Source organism: Neovison vison, chromosome 14, assembly GCF_020171115.1.
Source record: "Neovison vison isolate M4711 chromosome 14, ASM_NN_V1, whole genome shotgun sequence".
In the NCBI taxonomy this organism is placed as follows: Eukaryota; Metazoa; Chordata; class Mammalia; order Carnivora; family Mustelidae; genus Neogale; species Neogale vison.
Genome location: NC_058104.1, coordinates 17,476,699 through 17,504,249, shown reverse-complemented (window position 1 = coordinate 17,504,249; position 27,551 = coordinate 17,476,699). Strand labels below are relative to the sequence as shown.

At 52.9% G+C, this 27,551-nt stretch overlaps 1 protein-coding gene across 1 annotated transcript in view; it reads right to left on the bottom strand.

Moving 5' to 3' along the window:
• The window catches only part of PDPK1 (3-phosphoinositide dependent protein kinase 1), a 76,707-nt gene extending 59,891 nt beyond the window's left edge, over positions 1–16,816 (bottom strand). The window contains exon 1 of the mRNA XM_044233775.1: positions 16,699–16,816. Within this exon, the coding sequence (XP_044089710.1) occupies positions 16,699–16,722 (24 nt within the window). The 5' untranslated portion in view covers positions 16,723–16,816. The remainder of the gene's footprint in view (positions 1–16,698) is intronic.
• Positions 16,817–27,551: the final 10,735 nt, after the last annotated feature.

The window sequence follows — 27,551 nt, the reverse complement described above, 5'->3', positions numbered from 1 at the left end:
GACTCGATCCCAGGACCCCGAGATCATGACCCGAGCCGAAGGCAGCGGCTCAACCCACTGAGCCACCCAGGCGCCCTATTTTTATTTTTTAAAGGTTTTATTTTTTAACTAATCTTTACACCCAACAAGAGACCCAAACCTACAACCCTGAGACCAAGAGCTACACATCCCACCAGGTGAACCAGCCAGGCAGCCCTGAAAATACAGAGCCCCACGTTTGTAAAGCACACCTCACAGTCAGTAATCAGTGGTGCCAAGATGGTCCTCACTCGGCGGGGCGGGGTGGGGGGGGTGGGGGGGTAGTGCAGGTCACAGGAAGCTACCGCCAGTATCTGGGAGGAAGCCACAGCGACTCCCAGGGCTCCCACGTCTGCACAAGGGACAGGGGATGGGGCTCAAGCTGTAGAGGTGCTCTTGAGCCTTAAGTGGGTTTGAAGTGGTTTGAAGGTGGTACTTGGATGGGAAATTCATGGTTTCTCCTCTTTTGTTTGAAAAATGGTAACTTGAAACACTTCACAAGAAAAAGTGATTCATCCACTCATCCGCTACCACACAGTTCACTGAACACCTACTAGGAGACCAATCCTACCTGCGCCCCTGGGACAAGGAGAAAAGGCAAGAGCATGTGGGTGGACAGCACACTGCAGAGGAAGGAGATTTCCAGGAATAGGACTAACTGGCAATTCTCAGATCCCTCCAGCTGCTTCTTTATCTGGGTCTTATCTTTATCTCTTCAGGAAGGATAAAAGGCAGGGGGCGCCTCTTTGGCTCAGTGGGTTAAGCCTCTGCCTTCAGCTCAGGTCCTGATCTCAGGATCCTGGGATGGAGCCTCTGACCAGCTCTCTGCTCAGCAGGGAGCCTGCTTCCCCTTCTCTGTCTCCTGCTCTGCCTACTTGTGCTCCTGCGCTGGCTCTCCGTCAAATAAATAAATAAAATCTTTTTTTTTAAAAAGGAAAGATAAAATGCAAATTAAGCAAGGATTTCAAACAAAGAAGGGCCTTGGGGAGTCTGAGGCTGGACTCAGGCAGGGGTGATGAGAAAGTCTTTCACCTTGAGGGGAAGGCAGTGTCCCTGCCCGAGCCCAGGATTCAACACTCTGGGCCTACACCCTCAATATCTGAGCAATGCAAGTAGCTTCTTTAAATACATCTTGGCTCCTGAGGGTTTTTACATTTCTACAAACATGCTGAGGAAGAACCTAATTCCGTGAAAACACAAAAATAAATATCCAAACTCTTTTTTTTTTTTTTTAAATATCTTAATCATCAGTTACTAAGCTGTCTAAACCTTCGCATCTGAACTAGGAGTCTGGGCCTCGGACAGACAGACAAGTTACACGCACGAGTGGAGAAACCCCAGCATGAACTGTTAACTTGCACCGCACAGGTTCAGATCTCAGCTCTGCTCCTCGCTGGCCGTGTGACCTTGAACAAGTTCGTCAGTCACCTCTCAGTGGTTCACACTGTCCACCTCATAGCCAGGGATGAGGAGAACCACAGCTCCCAGCTTGCTGTAAGGATTTTTTTTTTTTTTCTTTTTTTAAGACTTATTTGAGAGAGAGTGCAGGAACAGGAGGGACAGAGGGAAAGGAAGAGAATCTTAGGAGCGCAGAGCCTAACATGGGGTTCGATCCCACCACCCCAAGATCATGACCTGGGCAGAAACCAAGAGCTGGGCGAAGCTCGGCTGCGGCATTCAGGCGCCCCGTGCCCCATGCTGCAAGGGTTTACTGAGTTAATCCAAGCAGAGCGCACCAGCCGGCCTGCTCAGAGGACGCGCACTAGAGGCACTTCCACGACTAAACACAGAAGACACAAAAAGGTTTCCCGTCCAAAGGTCATTAAATCATAAAAGAAGCCTTCCGAGGCAAAAAATAAAGCCCATCCCCTTCCCAAATATGGCTGCCAAGTCTGAATGAACAGCATCAACTACACACTGCATTAGGAGGCCCGATGCTAACTCTGAGGCAGATAAAACGATACTGGAAGGCCAGCCACCAGGAGAGAAACCACCATCAAAATCAGGCCCTTCTGGGGCGCCTGGGTGGCTCAGTGGGTTAAAGCTTCTGCCTTCGGCTCGGGTCGTGATCCCAGGGTTCTGGGATCGAGCCCCACATCGGGCTCTCTGCTCAGCGGGGAGCCTGCTTCCCTGCCTCTCTCTCTGCCTGCCTCTCTGCCTACTTGCGATCTCTGTCGAATAAATAAATAAAATCTTTTTTTAAAAAAAATCAGGCCCTTCTATGCTTAAGATGCAGCCTCACAGCTTACGGCTCCAGCCAGCAACCTCTCCTTGGGACAGGATCTCAAACTCAAAACGCTAAGTGCTCTTCAAACGCTGCCTGGGCCGCGTGTGCTCTGGAGCTCTGAAACCCCCCGAGACAGGCACAGTCGACATGCCACACCGTGGGAACACTCCCTTTGAGGGGGACAAGCTGCCCCCAATCCGGCCAGCTCTTCCCCAAAGGAGCACTGCTTTCATTCAACGGGGCTCCCTGGCAAAAGAACACTTCTGTAAGAACCCACTACACCTCGACAGCCTCCACAAAGCTAGGCCCAGCAACCACTGCTGCCTCCCCCCACTCCCGACTCCCAGCACGAGGACTGCGGTGGAATATCAAAACCTAAGACCCAAGTTCTAGATGTGTGACTTAGCTGAAACCAGGGGTAACCATGGGTCAGCCACACTCTCTGAACCGTAATTTACTCTTCTATAAAATGAGACTGAAACATTGACCCAGACCTTGAGGCTGCAGAGTGCCTTCAAGAGACAAGGGCAGGAAGCACCCTGGGAGGTGTGGGGGGTGTGGGGGCTCCCGGGACAGACTGTAGGGCAGACCGCGCTTGGCTCCAACCGCGCATGGCTCCGGCCTCAGGTGGCGGGAGGGCACTCTCGGCCCGGTGCCTGTCTGCCTGAGCTCCTACCACACACTGGGCCACACGCTCTGTGGGCCGCACAGGTCTTCAGCCGCAGCAGTCAGGGAGCTGCTCACACAAGACAAGTGGCCACCAGTGCTCTGGAGCAGCACCACACACAGCAAAGTGCAGCCGCCACTAACCAGCGCGCAGCCTTGCGCACCAGCCGAGCTCCAGGGGTCAGCGGGCTGGATTCAGAGGAAGACCAGAGGAAGACTGCTCCCCCTGTTCCCCAGAAGGGGGTGCAGAAAGGGCAAGAAGGAGGGGAGAAGCATTCAGTGGGTGATCCCGGAGGACGCCACTTCACCTGTCTTCCCACTCTGTCCCCCAGCAAGAAGCAGATGAGGCAGGCGGCAGAACACAAGGTCAGGGCAGCCTGAGGTCTAGTCCACAGGCCTGACAGATGGCAGCCCTCAGCAGACACGGTCTCCGAACGTTACTAACCTGCATCCTCAACGTTACTGTGGCTGTACGTCACCACACACGCACGCTCGCGCGCACACACTATGATACGCTGAACTACAGTCTTGTGTGGACACAGAAGCTCTGCTTCCCGAATTTTGGAAATCCCTAAAAGTAACCTTTACACACTATTAAGTTAATTAACATGAACATCAGGGTGCCAGTTACCCCTGGACCGCAGGGAATAAGATTACAATCAGGAGAGTCACTCCGAGGGCTCCTAAGAACTTAGCAAAACCCTATGTTTAATGCAGGGTGGTGGGCACATGTGAATCTGTTTATGTGTTCATTCTTTAAATTCTCCATGAAATTATATACAGCCCTTACAGATACAACTTTACCACTACTGAAAATAAAATTAATGAAATGCCATTTTGTTCTCTACTTCTAAAAATAATAAACATTTATTACATGCTTCCTCTCAACATTTTACACATACTATCATGGTCAGTCCTCAAAACAACTCTCAACATCCACCCCCCACCTTTTTTTTTTCAAGATGCAGACCCCAACGCACAAGGCAGGTCCCTGCCCAAAGTCCCCCACCCAGCAGTGAAGCCACATTCAAACTCCACCCCAGTTGGCAGAGGGTGTCTCAGATGCTCCTGTTCCGTATCAGGGAGATAAGGAAGTAGTGGGGGCACTAACCAGGCAGGCCCTTGTGAGGTGCATTTAGTAACCACTACCGTATCACACCCTCTGCCCTGACAAATTCATCTACACAGAATCTAGTTCAAAGAGTCAGAATTCAGACTAAAATTTACATTACAAAAACATTCATTAAGGGGCGCCTGGCTGGCTCAGTCAGTGGAACATATAACTCTTGATCTCAGGGTTGTGAGTTCGAGCCCCATGGTGAATGTAGAGATCACTTACAAACCAACCAACCAACCAACAGAAAACCAAAAACCACTCATTAAGAAATTACTAACAACTGGAAACAGCCTACGTAAAGGTCCACCAACAGGACAAGGCCTCGTGGTTCACCCAGAGAGGACTATGATGCCGCCTCAGAAGCAGAGGGTTACAGAAATGCTCAAGCAAAAATGTTAAGTGAAAACAGCAGGAGACAAAATCCAAAACCATGTCAGGGCCAACAGGAGTCCCAATTTAGTTTAAAAAAAAAAAAAAAGACAGAAAGGAAAACAATGAGGATTGTTGGGCCGCTGGGTGGAAAACAGATCTTCCAGTGGGCTCTCGGTAACTGTTAACCTTGTTAGCTGCCAAGGACAAAGTCCAACCTCGAGCAAGGTCAACAGGGCCTGTGTTGGAGCTCCCAGCGAGCAGGGGCCCAGAGAAGCCGCCTGAGAGGCCCACCCACCACAGGGCCACTAAGTCCTCCATGGACACTGGTGATATCACACGGGGCCAACAGACCTTTTGAACTTCTAGGTTCACCAGCTCACTCACTCAACAAGGACTCCAACATGTGATGACAGTACTTCCTAACTAGGTGAGTGAGCTAGTTATCTTTCAGACACAGATCCTCTGAATGGGCCGCCTACCAGTGGGGGCCCAGCGTGGAATTCCTATTTCTGCTTTTCAAGCCTGTCATCCCAGAGCTATACCAGAAAAACTGCAACATTTCAAAGACAATTAATCCATATACTTCAGATTTCATTTCACAGCCAAATAACCTTGGACAAAATCTAGAATGAATATGCATTAAAAGCTTTACTAAGTAAAATCTATTATTAGTTAGAAAACAAAAACAACACAATCTTGTCTTCTGTTTTGCTAAAATTAGTAATTTAACATATTAAAGTTGACAACTAAGAAAGACTGGGTTTCTAATCTAAAACCACATTAATTATACACCACTTAAATACGAACCTCTCACTGGGAATTAAATTCATTCAGCAAACGTTTTCCCCCACAATTTAGCCTGGAAATCTCAGTGATACCTAACTCGAATCAAAAGGTTACCTCGTGAAGCACTGAGGCCACAGATGTTGAGCGGTTTCCTGTCAGACCCATGAGAGCCAAAGCCTGGGGGCCTCCTCTTTCCCATTCTCTGGTTCCTGACCCCAGTTCCTTAGGGGAAACCTCCCACAGCCTCCACAAGTCAAAATTTAAAATCTAAAGCACATGGGCGCTTCCAATAAAATGAGGTCCTTTCTCTGGGATTCTAGCCCTATTATCCCTTCCTCTCCCCTCCACAACTTCCTCCCTCTCCTCCGGTGCTCTCTGCTGGGCTGGGGCCCCTCAGTGCTTCCCACACACGTGCTACAGCTGCCCCCATTACATCCCCCTCCCCGATACCAACTCACTGTGCCCTCTCCTCCTCCTGTGTCCTTCAACCTCATTGTGGACAGCGCTGCACCGCATCCTTGCGACCTCGAGGCTCCCGTACCTGGGGAACAACATCTCCCCGGGCAAGGCGCAAGGTTCTTTTCTTTTCTTTAAAGATTTTTATTTATTTATTTATTTGACAGACAGATCACAAGTAGGCAGAGAGGCAGGCAGAGAGAGAGGAGAAAGCAGGCTCCACACTGAGCAGAGAGCCCGATGCGGGGCTCGATCCCAGGACCCTGAAACCATGACCTGAGCCAAAGGCAGAGGCTTTAACCCACTGAGCCATCCAGGTTCCCCAAGGTGCAAGGTTCTTGAGAGCGGTAAAGGGACCTATGGGCACTTCCCGTGGTTCCTTAATGTCCTGGTCTTGTTTATCTTCCATCAGAGTTCCCCACACATGAACACAATCACAGTGGTATCGGTAACTGTTCTCGTAACCCTAACAGATTAGCCTGTAAGGAAAAGGCCAGATTAACGTGGTCAGACGTTTGATTTTTAATCCTCTCAAAGTTCTTGCTCCTTGAAATAGGAAAAAACAAAAACACCAGCCCCCAGAATGTAACCTGCCACAGGAATAAATGTCATCTGGCAGGAACACCTCTCCAGCAGCAGACACGTGCGTGGTTTGCAACAGCGAAGAGAATCAGTGATTTCTTACTGCGGATGCCACCTCTCCGGACACCTGAAAAGGCACCATTGGCAGCTGCTCTCCCTTCCTGGGCTCCCTAGCTACAAATCCTGAATAAAGAGCTTCTTACTGGGAACAGTAATAGCCAACTGAGACACACAGAAAGACTGTCCCAGTGTTTTTTTTTCTTGTTTTTTTTTTAAAGATTTTATTTATTTATTTGACAGAGAGAAATCACAAGTAGGCAGAGAGGCAGGCAGAGAGAGAGAGAGGGAAGCAGGCTCCCTGCTGAGCAGAGAGCCCGATGCGGGACTCGATCCCAGGACTCTGAGATCATGACCTGAGCCGAAGGCAACGGCTTAACCCACTGAGCCACCCAGGCACCCAAGACTGTCCCAGTGTTAACGGCTAACTCCCCCAGCAGAACTTCACGACACCATCAGCATGCAGAGAAAGATCCATTTTGTCTAGCATGACATTTACTCACACCTCCTCCCAAAAAATAATTAAGAGACAGAAAAGGAAAATGAACACAGGAAGGGCGGACAGATAGGCCTGTCTGGTTTTGGCCTTAGCCTTCAGGCAGGTCAGAGCCCAGAGGCCCACCTGCCCCCTGCCAGGTGCCACCACGATCACTTTATCCAGACTGTTCTCCCCTTACACCTGTGCCCCGTTCTTTCTTCCTATCAACTCCTACCTTTGTAACAGTCCCATAGGTGCTGTCGTTGTATGGAAAGGAGGTGGGAGAGGCAAATGTGTACATGGGAGGGAAAATAAACCAAATTCACAATTTTCTGGAGATGCTTACCTTCTGAGTTCCAGCCTAGACAAAACTCCAAACTCTGCTCAGAGTTCAATCTCAAAGCCCCAAGTAACAGCTCACAGGTTCATCTGTGACTCAAGACGAAGGCCTTCAAACAATGAACAACTGTAGCTTCACAAAAAAGGGAAGAAGCTAAAAGAGAACGAATCAAAGCCAGCTGCATACTTTCACAAAGGCCAGGTGACATAACTCCAGCCTCCTGCCTGCAAAGAAAGGAGGAAGGGACTGGGCACAGAGGACCTGTGCAGACTGTGGCAAATGTCCACCGGATCATCAGCAGCAAATACTCCAGAGGGACACGGGCCTGGCCCTGAGTAGAAACCAGTTCTAGCAAGGAGTCTGGGTTCACTCTGCACCTGCGGACATCTCGGTCCCGTGGTATCCCAAGAGTGTCCGTGCTGGCAGAAAGCAGTCAGAAACAGGCAGGCACCTGGATCTCATGCCAGTTCTGACCCAGTCCCTAAGTTAGAAGCCCTCCAAGTCCCAGGTATCTTTATCTGGAACTCAGGAGGACCCAAGAAGGTAAGCATGAAGGTCCCTTCCAAAATGGAAATACCAAGGTCATCCTAGGACAAAACAACCGGTTTCAGAGAGCAGAGCAGGGCCATGGGCCTAATTTCAATCAATAAGAACTAATTCTGTTTCACCTCACCAGCACTAAGTCACATGGACCCCTGACAGGATGCCCTCAAGTCACCCCACCTCTGTGGGATGCTTCCCGAGCCCCAAATCCGTGTCATCGCCAAAAAACATCCAACAAACCCAAAATAAGGGACAATCTACAAAACACCTTACCAGTACTTTTCATGAAAAGCAAGGAAAGACTGAGAGTGTGTCCTCCACCAAAGGAGACCAAGGAGACGTGAGGAAAACTGAGTGTGGCTGCCAGACAAGGCCCCGGGGGAAGCTGAGGGAGCCCAAACCAGCACTGCATTCACTTCAGAGCCTGGCGCCCAGGCCCACTCCTTAATTCTGACAGAAGTGGCATGGCTGCATATATGTCAGTATCAGGGAAGTGGGATGAAGGGTCTCTCTCAAATAAATAAATAAATAGTCTTTAAAAAAAAAAAGAAAGAAAGAGATTTTATTTATCTGTCAGAGAGTGCGCAGGGAAAGCAGCGGGCAGGAGAAGCACGCTTCCTGCCAGGCAGGGAGCCCGGTGCTAGACTCGATCCCAGGCCCCTGGGATCATAACCTGAGCCAAAGGCAGACACTTAACTGACAAGCTGCCCAAGTTTGTCTGGGGCACCTAGGTGGCTCAGTGGGTTAAAGCCTCTGCCATCAGCTCAGGTCATGATCTCAGGGTCCTGGGATCCAGCCCCTCATCGGTCTCTCTGCTCAGCGGGGAGCCTGCTTCCCTCTCTCTCTGCCTGTCTCTCTGCCTACTTATGATCTCTGTCAAATAAATAAATAAAATCTTAAAAAAAAAAAAAAGCTTGTCTGGAGGCTACTTTCATAGCTTCAAGAAAACTTAAAGGATCTGAAAACATCCCGTCATTTAAAAACTTTATCAGAGTCAGTGCCTCAACACTAATTTAAAAAATGTAGGTAGGCGGGGCGCCTGGGTGGCTCAGTGGTTTAAGCCTCTGCCTTCGGCTCAGGGTCCTGGGATGGAGCCCCGCATCGGGCTCTCTGCTCAACGGGGACCCTGCTTCTCCCCCTCTCTCTCTGCCTGCCTTCTGCCTACTTGTGATCTCTGTCTATCAAATAAATAAATAAAAATCTTTAAAAAGTAAAAAAAAAAAAAAAAAAAAAAAAATGTAGGTAGGGTCACCAAAGCAAAGTAATCTTGAAAGCTTAAAAAAAAAAAAAAAAAAACTAACAGAGAAAGTTTAGAATGCATTTCCTAATACCACCACCTTCTTCAGCCTGCACTGCCCAAAAGTCTTCCGCTTTTGGAAACAAGTTTCCCAGCACTAGAAATGGTGCTCCCTCCTCAAACTTCCCCCACACTTGGCTGCGCCCCTGCTCCCCTGCCCTCTGGGCTGCCCTGCCAGGAAAGCCCTCCCTGCTCAGTGCACCTGGGCCCAGGTTCTTCTGTGCTCCTCTCTGGAGCAGCCCCATAAAGGCTGGCAGGGCAATGCTCTCCCCTTGGGACACTGTCTCCCTTCAGCCCCTGGGGCAGGGCTGTGGTTAGTGGGGCTCACAGAGGTGGGAGAGCACATGGAGGCTGTCCCCCACCAACTAAGCTGCCATCATTTTCAAGCAGGGATTCCTTCAGGCCCTGAGCGTGCAGCCCTGGTTCCGTCCACGTCTCTTCTCCATCATTAACCCATCCTCACCCTCCTTCACCCCAGAGACATACAACACAGGGCCAGCAGCTTCTGTGCAGGAGAGTTTTCCAAGATTAAAAAAAAAAATAAAAATAAGTCATTTAGATTATGAGTTTTGTTTTCTTTTTTTAGGAATGAGAATAAAATGCATTCGCAAATAAAATCTATATTTAGATACACATTTCTAAGCTGTATATCTGATAATAACCAGCTACGTACATACGATCAGGAGAAGACTATAATTTTGACCAATGAAAAAACCCCATGAAAGAAAAATGCCAAACTGCAGGAAGAAAAAAACGAGTTAACGATGGAAAAAGATGGCAGTAAACACTGAACTTCAGAGGTCACGCACTGAGGGTACAGATGATTCTCCCTGCCTCCTGGCGGGCCTAAGTCACGGGCCCCTCTAGGAGAGGAAAGAATGCAGAATAGCCCAGTGCTTACCCTCAAGGAAGGAAGCCAGTCACAAGAGCCCGGAAACGAGCAGTTATCAAGCTGCTCAGCTTTCTAACTAAGTTAGCCGGCGACCTCACCTGCTCCCAGTGTCTGGCTGCGGTGACTCTTCAGATCAGACCTTCCTAAGAACACAACTGAGCAGAGTCAGAGTCCGAGCACTTTTCCGGAAGAATGGGCTGGTCCCATCATCTCCCAAAGGAGGCCTCCACGCAGCACTGCTTAGTGGCCAGCGCTGGCACACGCCAAGTCTAGCATTCCCGTCGCTTCCACCCTCCTCCTAGGATGGTGGCTCACTCACTCACTGAGCATGGTGGCTGAGAGGTGCAGAGGTCCCCTGAAGGAACCTCTAAGACAAGGCGGGCTGCTTGGACACCCCCAGGACCATAAGCCACACAACCATCCACAGAAGGTGGCATGGATGGACGTGGCTGCACCCAACACAGAGCACACGCCCCTTTCAGGACCGGACACTTAGAAATCCGGTCAAAGTCGAGGCCTGGGGAGACCCTCACGGACCCTGCCCGCAGCAGCAGAGAGCGCTGCCATTTCCCCTGAGGGCCCTACATCATACGGGGATCGAAGCTTGGCTTCTGGTCAGAGGACTGGCTGGGTGATTCGCAGGGATCTTTTAAGAAAACGGTCCTCCTGGGTGCCTGGGTGGCTCAGTGGGTTAAGCCGCTGCCTTCGGCTCAGGTCATGATCTCAGAGTCCTGGGATCGAGTCCCGCATCGGGCTCTCTACTCAGCAGGGAGCCTGCTTCCTCCTCTCTCTGCCTGCCTCTCTGCCTACTTGTGATCTCTCTCTGTCGAATAAATAAATAAAATCTTTAAAAAAAAAAAAAGAAAAGAAAAGAAAACGGTCCTCCTGAGAGGTAAGCAGCCGCCTCTCATGCGGAGTCCACGGATCCGACGCTGGCTCTTCCACAGGTCAGGCACTCAGATCTGGCAACAAGAGGACAGCGGTCGCAGCAGGGCTCGCCCCCCACGGCGGCAGCGCCAACGCGTCCAGGTTTATCCTGACAACAGGTGGCCGAACCCTGCCAGAAGAGCTGCGGTACGAGGACGGGCCGACCTCTGAAACACAGCCTTTCGGGCTCCAGCCGGTGATGCTGCAAAATACGTACAGGAAAACCAGACACCCCTTCCTCAGTTGCATTTCCTTAGAAGATGCAGGAGTGGGACGCGAATCCATGTTTTTAACCCTCTGACTGCTTCCTAGTTCGGAATGCGGTCGTACCAGGCATTAAACAGGCAAGAGTTCAGGACAAAGCCCTGCCCCGCTCAAGAACACACAGCTCTAAACGGAAGGGCACCAGAATGCACAGATTCAGACACGTTTTTGTTAACCAATAACAAAAGTGGGAAGACAGACAGGTAAGTGACAAATCACCACAGGAAGCCCAGGTAGGAGACCCATGAGGAGATGGCATGAAAGAGAGACAGAGAAGCCGTCTAGGGGGTGGTTTCCACTGAGGGGAATTTCTTCAGGCAAAGAGGAAGAGCCCGAAGAGGAGAACCCAGCAGCCCAGACGGTCTGGACACTACCCTGTACAGGCTGGGAGAGAGGGCGCACGGCAGGGGCGTCTGCGGAGGGACCCTCGTTGAGGAGGAACAAAGTGACAGGCCACGAGAGGCAGGGGAAGCCTCAGGAATGATGCTAGTGGGTACCCTTCCAGCAAGTACTCACTTCTCGATGCCTGGGAAAAGGGGGCCAGGGAGGAAGCAGGTCATGCTTCGAACCCCACGGTGGGGAGAGACTGTGCGACAAGAGCACAGGGTAGCCGCCCTCCAGCCAGAATCACTTCCTTCACTGCGCAGCAGCGCCCACAGCCAGGCCACAATGAGTCCACGCACTGGCTTCACACTGGGTTCAAGAGCAAGGGTCCCCCCACCATCGGGGGCAGAGAGAGGCCCTGTGTTCCCCGTCTCTCAGAAACAGGGAGGGTGAGCAGAAAAGTTAACTCGAAGCTCTGCACCTCACAGGTCACCACTGCAGGTCAAAGCACGTCGCAAGAATTTCTGTACGAGTCAAGCTTCCCTGCAAATCTTATGGGCCTCCCCTGACAGCACCGGTATGTAGCTGTCGCTCTGAGATACAACTCCCACTGCAGCACAATTAATTCCAAAAGAGAAAAACAGGTTGAAGAATGAGACTTTAACAATGAATTCATTGTAACAGCTAAGCTCTCCGCCGGATGAATTCCGACTGAAATACCACCGAGAAGCACACACGCAGCACACACGCAGCCGTCTGCACTCAGCCTCGCCTCAGCCCTCTCCGACTGTGGGCAGACCTGCCACCGGCTCCACAAACGTGCAGAAGACACAGACCTCCACGACGAACCTCCTGGCACCCAGACATACCTCCACACGACACCTTTACAGGCTCTGCTTCCCCGAAGGCCGCAAGCAGATTCAAAGAGCAGTGGCTGGTCCGCAGGGCACCAGATCCTGTCTGTGGGGCAGGGGAGGTCACTAGGCCACGAGGAACTATGTGCCCACCTTCCTCAGGCCACCGACAACACTCCAAACGAAAACCATACTTGTTTGTTCTTCCGTAGGCTATGCACCAAGGCAGGGGCTAGGATAGGGCACGTCCCATCATTTCCACACACAGACCGCACCGCGCAGTTGGCCCTCCTTCTGTGGGCCTGCAAGCCATCCAGCTATTTAAGCAGAAACCTCCATCAGTTGCTCTGAGGAGGCATATGAAAGCCACAAACATAGATCCTTTATAACAAATTACCTCTCTTAAGACATTCAAAACGGGGGCGCCTGGGTGGCTCAGTGGGTTAAGACCTCTGCCTTTGGCTCAGGTCATGATCCCAGGGTCCTGGGATCGAGCCCCACATTGGGCTCTCTGCTCTGTAGGGAGCCTGCTTCCTCCTCTCTCTCTGCCTGCCTCTCTGCCTACTTGTGATATCTGTCTGTCAAATAAATAAATAAAATATTTAAAAAAAAAGACATTCAAAACGACTTGGAATTTCTTGGGGAGTAAAAATCTCAGTAAAAATCAGGAAAATTTCCTACACTAAGAGGATGGAAACAGATTTTGTGCAGCTACAGAAACGCAACCAGCCAAGCACTTGAAAACAGACCAAGGACCACCATGAACCCAAAAAGCCCTTTCTCCTCTAAGGCACTATCATCTGACCGTATTCCCCATTAATCTTGAAAAAATGCACTCTGCCTCTTGTTCGGCTAGAGACTGATACATCACTGGTTCTAGGTATTCAAACGATTTTTTAAAGGCTCTGGTAACAAACGTGAGCCAGTTAAACAAGACGGCACTGCGGAACAGGCCTGAACAACACATGTCCAAAACTTGGTTTCCACACCAACACTTCCTCCCCGGTGACCTGCCCTTTGAACCTGCCTTCAAAGCAGCTGCACTGCCCCACCATGGCCGGCTGTCATGCACAGGGCAGGCACAGAGCTCACACACATCGCCTGCGCCCTCGCACCTGCTGAGGGTGTCATTTCTGCATCAAGTGTTCCTCAGCAGCGGGTGGAGCTCCAGCAAAGTCCATTTCCCGAGAAGCTACTCCTCAGGAACGGACAAAGTCTAGTGCCGGGGAAGGTTCTCCACACTCCAGCAACTCGGAGGGGACTGAGCTGCTCCCCCGTTTGTGCGGCTACTCCCCATTCATCACACCTCTGCCTGCACGCACCCGAACCCCTCGTCAGGCGGCTCAGGGCACAAGGGCACTGAGTGAAGAGGATGACACGCCCAGGACCTACCTTTTCTTCGTCCTCCAAGCTCTGCTAAAGGAGCCCAGAGGCCAGGACCTGCTCTAAAGAGCTGCCCAGGACGGCTCTGTCGGCCCCACAGCTCAGCAAGCTGCCACCGCTGCTGCTGCAATCCTTCCCATGAAACACTCAGAGAACAGCACCACCCTCCACTCCCATGTCTGAGTACAGGGACCTTGCCCTGCCGGCTCCCAAGTGCAGCAGGAGTGCCACAGGGACAGAAAAACATCACACCACGCAAGACTCAGGAGGAGCAGCCCAAAAATGGAGGGTGGAAATCAGAACCCACCTCTTTCCATGTTCCGTATTTCCCCAGCCACCTTCCCGCACGGAGGCAGCCACCCTCGCAGAAGCCAGAGCCGCCCTACCTAGAGCGCGCCAGGAGCCGCTCTGCCTGATCTCCCGTTTTACCTTTCACCGAATCTCTGCCCAGTCCTTGTTCCCCAAAGGGAGGATTCCAAGCCTCACCCGCTCAGAATATCAGCACTCAAACACAGATGGAGCGCAGCCTCTTTCCAAACAGCTGCTTTCTGACAGCGTGAGGCCGAAACAGGCTCCAGGGGTCACAGAGTTCAGCCATCTGCCCGAAGAAATAAATAAGCGTGCTGTCCTCCCGTGTGAAGATGGCCCTCCTGCCTCCAGGGCAGCACAGTCCGCACATTCAGGCACAGCTCCCAGGGAAAACGTTCTGGGCAGTGGCACCAAGCACTTCCTCAAGCCAAATGCTGCACTGTGCTGCCCAGGAGACCCTCCCTCAGGACGTTCCTCCCATGGGGGGTTAGGGTGCTGCCCAGGCCAGCCGCCACTCAATGGCGGGTTCACACTAAGCAGATACTACGATACCTCCCCACATCCCAGCTTCCACACCTGTAAAATGGGAAGGACACTGACCTCACACAACACTGCTAACAAAATCAAGCGATACGGGTGAGCTATCTGGAAGTGTCTGCTTCTGGCTCGTTGGTCTAGGGGCATGATTCTCGCCTTGGAAGTGTCTGCTTCTACAGTAAGTGCTCAAGAAATGGTTCCTCCAGTCTCTGGCCCACCTGAAAATCAGAGTAGACTAGACCATTTTCACACTTCATTTGTACTGCTCCCCCTGTTGGCTGTACACGCTCAGAGAAATGGGAAAATTCAGTAATTGGGATGGGGGCTTCTCCACACAATGCCACCTTAAAAATCTAGATGCAGGGAGGTCTGGGTGGCTCAGTCGACTGGGCTTCTGCCTTCAGCTTGGGTCATGATCTCAGGGTCCTAGGATCGAGTCCCACATCAGGCTCCCTGTTCAGCGGGGAGCCTGCTTCTCCCTCTGCTCGTGCGCCGGCACATGCACGATCTGACAAGTAAATAAATATATATATGCAGGTACACACACACACATACACACACATAAAATCTAGATGCAAACCCACTTGAACCATGCATATCTGTCTGCAGGTGAAAACCCAATACTGGGGGCACCTCCGCCATTCCTGAGGGGAAATATGGCAAATTCTTAAGCAGGGAGGGAGGGGATCTAGCTGAAGACACAAAAGCCTTGTCCCTCTCACTTTCAAACAGGGAAATCTATCCTTTATAGTACGATTCATTTTCTTTCACTGGATTCCAGCATTTTTGCACCAAAAGGGTGACTTATGCAAAGAAACTCCAGATGTCCCAGGCCCATCATGTGGAACAACCAAGACCATGAGGAAATGTATTCTTTACCTCTTGCTATGACCTCCACCGAAGTACACACCTTGCACTCCAACAGCATCGGTGTCTCAAAGTTCATTTTACACACTTCCATGGCTGTCATCACCCCCGGCCTCCACTGAGACTCGCCAAGAAGCCCAATTTGTGTTTTTGCCTGTTAGCCCAGACACCCCAGGGTACAGCGACATGTCGCAACAGTCAAAGACGGCCCCTCTGCCTTTCACCATTTTCTCAACCAAACAGGTCCCTCTTATACTCCGGAGCGTCACCCACCTCTACAGTGTTCTTAGCCTGAAGTCTGGCTGAACTGCAGAAGGTTCAAGAACCGGCTAAATTAACTACAAAATGCGGGGTAACTCAGTGTTTTTTCTCAGGAGAGGAGTTATACCTTCCACCAGATTCTCACAGGGGCTCAGACTCCCCAAAAGGATTAAGAACGACTACCACAAAGCTGTATGCTGGAAAACACGCCGTCAGGTAAGCTTCCTGGATCTTCACTCACTTAAGCAATTTTGATGTGCCTTTTGAACCAAATTTTGCAAGCGGTGCCGACGTTCTTCATCACCCACTTTCACAGTCGCGCCCGAGGTATAAATTCTGAAACCACCTTCGCGACTCCCAAACTCAAACACAGAGAAAACATCAGAACACCGAGGATACTTTTAGCCACAGAGAAAAAAACATGGAAACACTAACGATACTTTTAAGCAAGACGTTTCACCCAACAAGTGCTTTTCCTTTTTCTTTTTCCCCTGCAATCCCTCCTGCTGTCACGATCACTCGCCCCTCGGCAGCAGGTTCAAGTCCGACCTCCCAGGGGCTTCACACACTCGATGTCACTGCTGGAGAAAAGCCCCAAGGCAGGAAAAGCACCCAGTGCCGCTCCGCCGGGCCGGGAAAGGAGGCTACCAGATCCCACCCTAACCGTGAATTTGCGGGAAGCCTGGAGCATCAGGTGCTCTGAGCAAGAACTCGTCCCTCTCGCTTCGCTGCGGTAGAGGCAGTGGGACCCCGTTCCAGGTGAAGGCCCAGGAAGGTTCCTCCGCAGACGGAACGAAAGCGAACCCCAGAGGCTCAGCTCCAGGCCGCGGCGCGCCGAAAACAAACTTTCCGAGCACTTCCACCGCGACAGGCCAGTGACACCTTCCCAGCCTCCCCCGCCCTCCGCGCGTCTGTCAGCGCCCCCGCCGGGCAGGCGCCCGTCGCGCCGGGGCCCCGGCTCCTCGTGGCGGCCGAGAAGCGCCCTCACGAAGCCCGTGGTCCCCGGCCCGGCCGCCCGGCCGCAGGTGAGGCGCCGCCCGGCCCTGGGGACGCGGGGCCGCCCCGCCTCGCCGGGCCCCGGCGGCCGCCGCGCTTGGCTTGGTGACGGGCCGGCGCGCCCGGACGGCCGGCGCGCACTCACCAGCTGGCTGGTGGTCCTGGCCATGGGCCCCGCGACGGCGCGGGCGCCTCCCCCGCAGCGCTGCGCGGCTCGGCGCCTCCTCAGCGTCCTCCTCCCCGCGGCGGAGCCCCAGCAATGGCCGCCCTCATCCTGCGCCCGCCCCGCCGCCCGCCGCCCCCGGCGCCACCCCGCCCCCGCGCGACGTCGGGCGGGACTTCCGCCACCCTGCCGCCGCTCTCCGCGCCCATTGGCCGCGCCCGCTGTCGTTCCGCCGCGACTCGGCCGGCCTCGCCGGCGCCCCCGAGCCGCATTTCCGGGTTGGGGGACCAGCGGGCGGGAGCGGCCCGGCCCCGCCTCGGAGTGGGGGAGGCCCACGCGAACCAATCCCGGGGCTGAGGGGCGGGGCCGGGTGGGAGCCGGGGGGCGGGGAGCGGGGAGCTGTCATCCCCGGAGCCCACAGGGGAAACTGAGGCTCGCTGGGGCCCGCGCTGGCCAAGGTCACGCCCCAGGCAGCGGAAGGGTCCCGCGCGTGGCTGGACCGGGAGCCGGGCTCTGCGCAAACACCGACAGGTGCAAGTCGGCTGCCTACGACACGGACAAGGTGCTCCCGGACGGAAACCGGGGCTGTCAGATCCCATTTGTAAGGCAGCACGGACACCTTCGGAGCTCTCTTCTTCGGTTATGGCCTCGTGGATTTTTCTGGTCGTCGTTACCATTGATGATGATGTCGAATTCTTTTTGTAGTTGTTAACGACGATGGTGGTGGTGCTGGTGTTCGCAGTTGTGGGGAAATATACATACAATTTACTTCCGTAACCATTCTAACATCTGCCATGTGTACAGCTGAGTGGCATGAAGTGCATTCGCACTGCTGTGCTACGACCACGCTGCTTTAAACAAAATCCCCATCATCTCTGCTAACTCAAGCTTGCATGCTTTTAAATAACCCTCTTTTCTCCTTCCAAAAGAAATACATGTTTATTTTTTTTAAATGACAATTCAGACAGTACAGAGATTAGATAAACGAATCCATAAGCCCAGTAACTGGAATTAATTCTTTTCTAAGATTTTTTTTTATTTATTTGACAGAAAGAGATTACATGTAGGCAGAGAGGCAAGCAGAAAGAGGAGGAAGCAGGCTTCCTGCTGAGCAGAGAGCCCGATGTGGGACTCGATCCCAGCACCCTGGCATCATGACCTGAGCTGAAGGCAGCGGCTTAACCCACTGAGCCACCCAGGCGCCCCTGGAATTAATTCTTAAACAGCCGTGATCTCTGCTAACATTGACCAAGCAATTACTTTTTTTTTTTTTAAGCACTTAACTCTTATTAAATAATTTTCCTGCCTATGGGGAGCTGGACGGCTCAAGTCTGTTAAGTGTCTGCCTTCGACTCCAGTCATGATCCCGGGGTTCCCACTCCCTCCCCAGCGGGGAGTGCGCTTCTGCTTCTCCCTCCTCTGCTCCCCCTGCTTGTGCTGTCTCTCTAATAAATAATAAAATCTTAAAACAAAACACAGAGAGAGAAGCATCCGTGCTAGTGTGGCCTGCTTTCAGGTGAGGAAGCAGAGGCATAGTGGGGTTCTGTAACTTGCCCTGGGTCTCACAGTGCCAGAACCAGGATCTTGATACCCATATGCCAGAGGCTATGCTTTGAGCATTAGGCTCTACAGCCTCTGCCTGTCCAAGCTTCCAGTTTTCCGTACACAGATGCACCTTGAACAACAGTAAAAAAAGGTCAATATAACTCCTACTCCCCAAAAGGGCTTCTGCAGTTTTGATGCTTTTTTCACTTAGCCACGCATGGTCCTACACCCTGTATGGCTCTCCTGACATCTGGTCACTATCTTCCCCAGTGGCAAGCGTTGCAGAGGACTCCGCTGGAAATACCCTATAACTTCTAGATCCACACACTTGATTGAGCTCCCTCCAGACACTGAACTTGTCCTTGACTTCCTCCTCGTACACAAGGCCCCACACTCAAATTCAGGCACACCTTTATTTATTTCCATGGGATAAATTCTCAGCAGATGGAGCTGCTGGGTCAAAGTACAGGGATCCCTCTCAGCACTTCTGCTACAGGCTGCAAAATGCCAATTGCTTACCTCACTCTGGACACTAATCCTCAGTGAACGTAAAGACAAGGTCAAGATCGAGACCAGCTCTTACCACCATGCCTAGCCACATGGAACACTCGGGAACCCTGGGAACATTATCCTACATCATAATCCTTAGCACAGATTAAAAGTAGCACATCTGATTTTGCCCACAACAGCTCTGTGAGCGGCAGGCAGCTGTGACCAGTTCCCTCTTTCGCATGAGGGAACCGAGGCTTTCATGCCCTGCTTCCTCTCAGTCATAGAGTTTGCAGGTCACAGAGCACAGAACTCAAAACCAAGCCCCAACCAGCAGCCTGGGCCTGCTCTCGGCCACTGCACTCAAGTGCCTCCCAACAAACCCTTCTTTTGTGTTTACTGTAGTCCTCACAAAGCAATAACAACTTGTCCTCAGGGAACGCTAACCATTTTTAAAGATTTATCTTAATTCTCATCACAACCCTACCAGATACTTAGTATTTATTACCGTCTTACATGTGAAATTTGCCACACTATACACCAAATGCAATTGTAAATACACAGCTTTAGATTCTAAAAGTGATGTATCTATATTTATGTATACACACACACACACACACACACACATGAAGAACAACCTTTCTCAGAAAGTTACTAATAGATGTGCGCCACGAAATGACAGTTGTAAACCAACAAAGACGATGACCTGAGATCCGGGAAACAAGAAGGAACAAAACACACAGGAAGGTGATGAAGGGGAAGTCCTAGCAAGGACTCAGCAAGGATGGGTTCGGTCTCCCCTCCGTGCCAAGCACTGTGCTAGACCTTGACAATTCCCTGGCAAGCGAAACACAGAAATCTCTGAAACGCTGAAGCCACAGGCCGGAGGCAGGGTTGGGGAGACAAATAAGCAAATGTTGGGGGAGGTCAGAAGTCAGTGAGTGCTGTGGGGAAGAAAGAAATCAGCGTGGATGGGGCGCCTGGGTGGCTCAGTGGGTTAAGCCGCTGCCTTCGGCTCAGGTCATGATCTCAGGGTCCTGGGATGGAGTCCCACATCGGGCTCTCTGCTCAGCAGGGAGCCTGCTTCCTCCTCTCTCTCTCTGCCTGCCTCTCTGCCTACTTGTGATCTCTCTCTGTCAAATAAATAAATAAAATCTTTAAAAAAAAAAAAAAAAGTAATCAGCGTGGACTCAGGAGTGCCTGGGGGAAAGGTGCAATTCTAAATGGATAATGAGGAGAAATCCTGGGATAAGAACAGGGAGCACACAGACCCAAGGGAACCAGGCTTTGGAGGGCTCCAGAAAGATGCTGAAAATGATAGATCCTCTCATGGCTTTCGCCACATAAAAAACTAAATTAAGAAGCCAACAGAGAGGGGCACCTGGGTGGCTCAGTGGGTTGAAGCCTCTGCCTTCGGCTTGGGTTGTGGTCCCAGGTTCCTGGGATCAAGCCCCACATCGGGCTCTCTGCTCAGCAGGGGGCCTGCTTCCTCCTCTCTCTGCCTACTGGTGATCTCTGTCTGTCAAGTAAATAAATAAAATCTAAAAAAAATAAATAATAAATAAAAAGCCAACAGAGAGACAGGAAAACTCCAGAGGAAGAGTTCTATCAGGGAGGAAGCAAAGTCACCATTCGTTCTCAGCTGTGAGGGATACTCACGGTCATAAAACAGGAGTACAGATTAATCATTGTCTGCCTCAGAAAAACCCAGAGAAGAGAAGGGGCATGAGACAGCTGAATCCTCACCTCTACTAATAGACAGGCAAGAGAAAACAGCTGGAAGTGATGGTCCACACATAAAGGGGCAGAATATTTGCTAGCCAGATAGAAGTACACAGCAGGAAGAACACTTAAACCAGGAATAAGTGTGGTATGAGTAAGGGGAGGTGAGGGGCTGCTGTTCTGCATTACAAGCCTTTTTATTTTTATTTTACTTTTTAAAACATTTTTATTCTTATTTATTCAAGAGAGAGAAAGAGAGATAGAGGGAGGGCACACAAGCAGGGGGAGCAGCAGAGGCAGCGGGAGAAGCTGACTCCCCGCTGAGCAGGGAGCATGATGCAGGGCTCAAATCCCAGGACCCTGAGATCATCACCTGAGCTGAAGGGAGACAATTAACGGACAGAGCCATCCAGGCGCCCCTACATGCCTTTTTAGATCTGGCTTCTTAGACAGTGACGCAAATAAAAATAAAATGGGTGTATCTTCTTCCTGGAGATTTTAAGCTCTCAATCATGAAGGTAAAACTGAGCAAGAATGTTGGTGACGGCGATGCTTAAATGTGAAGCAAATAACAAAAGAGAAAAAGAAAAAAAAGAACCACACTATCAACAAAAGAAACGGTAAAATAAATCATGATACGTTCATTCTGGAGAATTCAACGCAGCTACTGGAAAGAAGGGGGTAAAGGTCTAATGGCGAGAGTGAGGGTAAAGAAGCAAGCCACAAAATATGGGGCACCGGGGTCCTCAGTGGGTTAAGCCTCTGCCTTTGGCTCAGATCATGATCTCAGGGTCCTGGGATCTGGCTCTCTGCTCAGCAGGGAGCCTGCTTCCTGCCCCCCCGCCCCCGCCCCCGCCTGCTGGTCTGCCTACTTGGGATCTGTCAAATAAATAAATAAAATCTTTAAAAAAAAAAAAAAGAATATAAACCGAGGTCTTTAGCTTTTTTTTTCTTTTTTTTTTTAAAGATTTTATTTATTATTTATTTGACAGACAGAGATAGCAAATAGGCAGAGAGGCAGGCAAAGAGAGGAAGGAAAGCAGGCTCCCTACTGAGCAGAGAGCCCGATGCACCATCCCAGGACCCTGGGATCATGACCTGAGCCTAAGGCAGAGGCTTTAACCCACTGAGCCACCCAGGTGCCCCTAGCTTTTCTTTTTCGTTCTTTCTTTCTTTCTTTCTTTCTTTTTAGGGTCAGTTACACCAAAGCATGACCATGTAGTTCTCTTTGGGAATTCAAAGAGCAATGGGGGTGGGGAGCATGAGGGACAAGTTCCTGGAGAATGCTAGAGCCCCTGGAGCAGCAGGTGGGGCAAGCATCCTCTGTGGCTTGGGAAGGTGTGAGGCGAGAGGGGCATGGGGCCCTGCGGAGAGGACCTGAGCAGCCAGCCAGGGACAGGGCACGGAGCCCAAGTCCAAAGAGCAACAAAGACAATACTCATTTCTCATGGGGCCTTGATGGCAGCTGGTGGGCAAGTCACAGGCCGGGCCAGGCCACCCCTCTCACCTAGCAAGAAGCAGGGCACCCCTGCCATGGCTCAGGTCTGGCTGCCAATCCCAGGACAGCAGGCAGGAGGGGACATAGACTCACCTGGCCCCACACAGTTAGATCCGGGGCACTCTGGCTGGCAGGAGAGGAACGGCCCTCCCCTGACTCTTCCCTCTCCATTCCCTCCCCAGGGCTTCTGTTCCCATGGAAGGGTGACCCCAGGCCCAGAATGCGATGCTCAGCTTGGCATTGTGAGGTCGTGTTCCACCCCAGGAGGAACGGGGATGCCCAGAACCATCCTGGGAAGGGCCCGGAGGCTGCCATTCACACAGGGCTATGTGCGGGGAGGGAAGCGCCGGGTTCCATCCCCATGACCTGGCGCATTTCACCAGGCGCCTCACTTACTTCTATAACCAGTGGCAGGAGGGAGGAAAGCCTGGTTCAGAGGCGATCGAAGCTGCCCAGCATCACACGGCGAGTGTGTTAGCAAGCTAGTCCTGTGCAACAATTATCCCCCAATTCAGAGACATTAAGCAACAGACCTTTACGATCTCCTGGTTTCTGTGGGTCAGGAGCAGGAGCAGCCTCACTGGGTGCTTCCAGCCGAGGATCTCTCAGGAATCGAAGGTAGCAAAGGCTGAGTCATCTAAAGGCTTGACTTGGGGCGCCTGGGTGGCTCAGCGAGTTAAAGCCTCTGCCTTCGGCTTAGGTCATGGTCCCAGGGTCCTGGGATCGAGCCCCACATAGGGCTCTCTGCTCAGCGGGGAGCCTGCTTCCTCCTCTCTCTCTCTCTGCCTGCCTCTCTGCCTACCTGTGATCTCTGTCTGTCAAATAAATAAGTAAAATCTTTTTTTTTTAAAGATTTTATTTATTTATTTGACAGAGAGAGAGAGATCACAAGTAGGCAGAGAGGCAGGCAGAGCGAGAGAGGGAAGCAGGCTCCCTGCTGAGCAGAGAGCCCGATGCGGGGCTCGATCCCAGGACCCTGGGACCATGACCTGAGCCGAAGGCAGAGGCTTTAACCCGCTGAGCCACCCAGGTGCCCCATAAGTAAAATCTTTAAAAAAAAAAAAAAAAAAAAAAAAAAGGCTTGACTTTAGATGGGGGGGGCACCTGGGGGTCTCAGTCCACGAAGCATCCAACTCTTAGCTCAAGTGGTGATCTCAGTGTCCTGGGATTGAGCCCTGCACGGGCCGTTCAGCATGGAACCTGTTTGGGCTTCTCCCTCTCCCTCTGCCCCTCCCCTCGAGCCCATGCTTGGTGCTCTGGCTACTCTCTCGCTCCCAAATCAATCAATCAGATCTTAAAAATTAATAAAAGACTTGGCTAGGTTAGGAAGAATCCCTTCCGAGGTGGCCCATTCACTCAGACGCTGATGGAGGTCCCAGCTTCTCACCAAGGGGGTCTCTCCACAGCTTTCTGAGTACCCTCATACCACAGCAGCCAGCTTTCCCTGGAGCGAACGATTCCAGAGCAAAACAGGACACCCCACAAAGGACCTGCAATGACTTTTATTATAAGTTTTAGTTTTTCTTACTACTTTTTTTAAAAGAGACTTTATACCCCATGTGGCACTTGAACTCATGACCCTGAGATCGAGAGGCACATACTCTACAAACTGAGCCAGCCAGGTGCCTCCTGCGATGATTTATATACCCTAGTTTCTGAACGGCCCCAGCACTGCTGCTAGCCCATTCTCCCAATTGCACAAGAGCGTCCGGCACCATGGGGGAACGAACTGCCCCGGGTGTGGACGCCCGGAGGTGGGATTGCTGGGGGCTGCCTTCAAGACAGCTATCTTCAGAAAGCGGCGTCAAATCTCAGGCAAGTAAACCTCCTTCCCTAAATCTTAACCTTCCCAGCCCAACTCCAAAAACTGATCAAAATCCCAAAGACTGAAACCATCCAGTGTTGATAAGCATGTAGAGAAATGGGCCCTTTCATACACTGATGATAGGAATGTAATATCTCCTTTCCACCCACGCAGTAGGGAGCCATGGCCCAGGCCCCTCCATCTGGAAGAGGTGGTAGGGGAACACCAGACCCGCCAGAAATGACCGCACCCTGTTCACCCAACCTGGGAATATGCTACATCCCATAGAAAGGGAGGATGACGGCTGCCCATAAGCTGACCTGAACAGAGGCCGATTATCCAGGATCATCCAGCTCGGCCCACTGTAATCACAAGGGTCCTTAAAAGATAGAAGAGAAAGAAAGAGTCAGAGCCTGAACAAGGCAACACAAACTGCAAGACTGGCCAGCATGAGCTTTAAAAACAGGAGACCTTGAGACAACTAGTGTGGGTAGCATCTGAGAGCTGGGAACAGAAGATTCTCTCCCTTCCCCCCCAAGAACCTCCAGAGGAACAAGGCTCTGCCACCCCTTTGATTTCAGCACCCTGAAACCTATTTCTGACTCCCACCTCCAAAGCTATAAATGTGTTCTTTTGAACCCCTAATTTGCGGTAATTTGTTACAGGAATACCAGAAAACGAATTCGGGAGGCCCTCCTGTGATCCCCAGAAACCCAGAACCCAAAGAGCCTAAAGGAGTGCCCACACCGGGTCCCCTCCTGCCTTTTAGACCGGCTGGACCATCTGGGGCCCTAGGGCTCCCTGCCTGTCACTCCATGGTCCCTCCTCCTGGGGGCAGCGTGGGCGGCTGGTGGGGTGGGGTGGGTAGGAGCCCAACTGGTCCACGGTGGGATCTGGTTAACGTTATGAAACATCCATCCTACAGAACACTGGGGACCTTGTTCAAGTAGAGACATTTCCCCGTGTCCCCGCCCAGGCAGCTTTCCGTTTCAGGCTGCTTAACTAAAAAGTAGTTACCAGCAGAGCAGTATCACCACTACAATTCCAGGTGATGAAACAAATGAAGACATAAACGTAGGACAAGGTAAAGGACCACACCAAGCTCTTTATGGTGGGGGAGTGGGAGGCAGGCAAGACCCGGAGATGGCAATCGCCCTGGGCACGAGGCTGCCGCCCACCCTGGCGCTGCCTGGGGAGCACAGGAGGCGAAGGGAGGAGGCCGCCGTCTGCCTACCTTCCCGGTGCCACACCCCCTGCTGTACCTCCCGCACCCCGACACCGGACACGCTCCGAGCTGGTGCGAGGCCAGGAGAGGCAGTGTAAGGGGGCCAGCGGGCAGCCCCACACCCAACTCCCAAACGCCAACGAGGACGGGGCGGGGAAAGGAGGCTTGGGGCGCACTGGAGGCAGAGGCCCGCGATGGGAAGGAGGGAGGGGCTCGGAGGGCCAGAAGGAGCGCACAGAGGCAGACGGGCGCACCGGGGCGCAGTGGCGTCCGCAGCAAGCGAGGATGCCAGGCCCCCGGCTCCCCTGCGCCCGCCGGGCCCCGCGTCCCAGGACTCCCGGCTCCGAGCCCGTCCCCCAATCCCGAACTGGGTCAGGGGCTGACGCGCGCCCCAGCTGCTCCGCCGCGGCGTGTCCACGCGCACGGCCGTCCTGATTGGCCCTGGCAAGGGCCCGCCCCCAGCAGCAAACCGCATCCACGCACCGCAGCTCTTACCGGACCTGCGGGTCCACTTGGACCCGGCGCCTGGGCCGCAAGCCCACCCGCGATGGGGAGACTCGGCCCGGATTCACCGCGCCCAGCGTATCGCGGTAGATACTGTCTTCCCCCTCCACCTGCCTCCCCAAGCCGGCTTCTCCGATCTGGACCACCAAGATCCTCTGCACGAATCAGCGCCCGAACGCTGCGCCCGGAGCCTACGGGGCGCGTCAACTCGATAAAGAGCCCGAGGCTTCGAAAGGGACGACTCAGCGCCTGGCCTCGAACCCTGGCACTTGGCGCACTCGGTGGGGAGGGAAGGAGGTCTGCAAGGGACGCCTCCGCGGCTCCCAGGCACCGCCGCCAGGGGGCCCTCGCCCCACTCCCAGGAGCCGCGACGCTCCGGCCGCTGCACAGGGTTCCCCAGCTCACGGACAGCAGAGCAAGCCATGAAGGTGCGGGCTGCACGCCAGGTCACCTCCCCGAGGATCCCACCTCAGTGGAAGTCACTCCCGCCCACCAGTAACTCAGGCACAGCCCTGGCAGCCCACTGTCCACCCACACCAGAGCATGCCTTGCCCTCCGCTTCAACTGCCTCCAGACCCCGCCCCCCGCCTGCCCCGCTAGAGCCCTACCCCCGAGTCTCCTTGCCAGGGGTCTAACTTAGAATGGCAGCACACCTTCTGTTTGAAACCCCGCAGACTCAGACTCAGAAGTGGAATGGGCGCTGGCAGGCTGGGGGAGTGGGGACAGGGGTGGAACTTAGTGGGAACAGAGCTGCTCTTAGGAGCAACGAAGTCAGGCAAGTGGTGCAGAAGGCTGCACCCCTTCCCCAGGAGGGTGACCGGAGGTCCCCGCCACTGCACCAAGCCTGTGCCATTGGAACGGAGTGGGGTAGTTCCCCCCTGCCTGGAGCGCTCTTCCCAACCAGCATGGTGCCTCACCCCTGCGACCCCGCGTTCAACCAGCCCTTCCCACCTCTTCCACCCAGGGAGGCAGCCTGTAAGGGAGGGCCCCAGAGTAGAGCAGCCAAGACAAACCCAAGCTCTGGAGCTCACTAGCTCTGCAGTCGGGTGCCCCCTTGCCCGCCTGAAAATGTGGATGACACACCGGAAACTCCTTTAAATATCTGGCACGAAAGAATGGGGTCACGCTGCTAGTGCATGTAGAGTCAGGCCTAGCCCCAAAAAAGGCAAGTGCTGCCGCTCAGCTTTGGATGTGTTTTTGGAGACCTTCATTTGCTCCCTCTAACCAGTGCAGCGCCAGTAGTCCAGTGCGATGCTGCCCCTGGGTCCTGGGAGCAGGCAGTTGCCTTACAGGAGCTGTCCATCACCTGCTAGGCCTAGGATGTCCCTGCACCCCTCAGGCATCTCCTGACCCTTGCCTCGTGGCGATGGTTCTTCCCAAGCTGCTCAGCCTCAAACACAGCTGGGATCTGTGTCCATTTTTGTCACTTTGGACCCGGACACACTTTCTGTAGAGGGCTCTGGGGCAGAGGAGGGGAATGGTGGCCAAGCCACATAGCACAGTGTCCTGGAACACTTGGCTTCAACTTCCTATTCCAAGGACTGCAGCCATGAGAAAGAGAGAAGGGGCCGCCCACCCCAGCAGACAATGGGGGAGAAAGTCAATCCCGATCTGGGGCTACACCAACCCCTGCCCTCCGAGTGCCATGTCACAGCTGTCCTCAGGACCTGCACAGCTCCCCAAAGCTGTCCTACCCAGGGAATGCAACAGCCCACGCTCCCAACATGGGGGCACCACTGCCAGGACCGAAGGGACACGGAAAGCTGCGGGATGACACTAACGGGCAAACAGGTGCAGGGCTCGGGACACTGGTGACGCCCAACCTGCCCACCAACACCAGGCAGGGTCCCCCCAAGCTGTGTAACCACCACGGGGCAAACAGGTCTTTCATGTCAACCCAGAAGTTGAGCCAGAATGGGCTGTTCAGAAAAAAAACGCCAAAGGAAGTGAAGCCCTGATTATTGCAAGGGCTCAAAGAGGTAGGGCTGCGGGCTGGACAAGCAGCAGCAGCCAGCATGGGCTCAGGTGCCCTGGGCCACTGCTTCCTG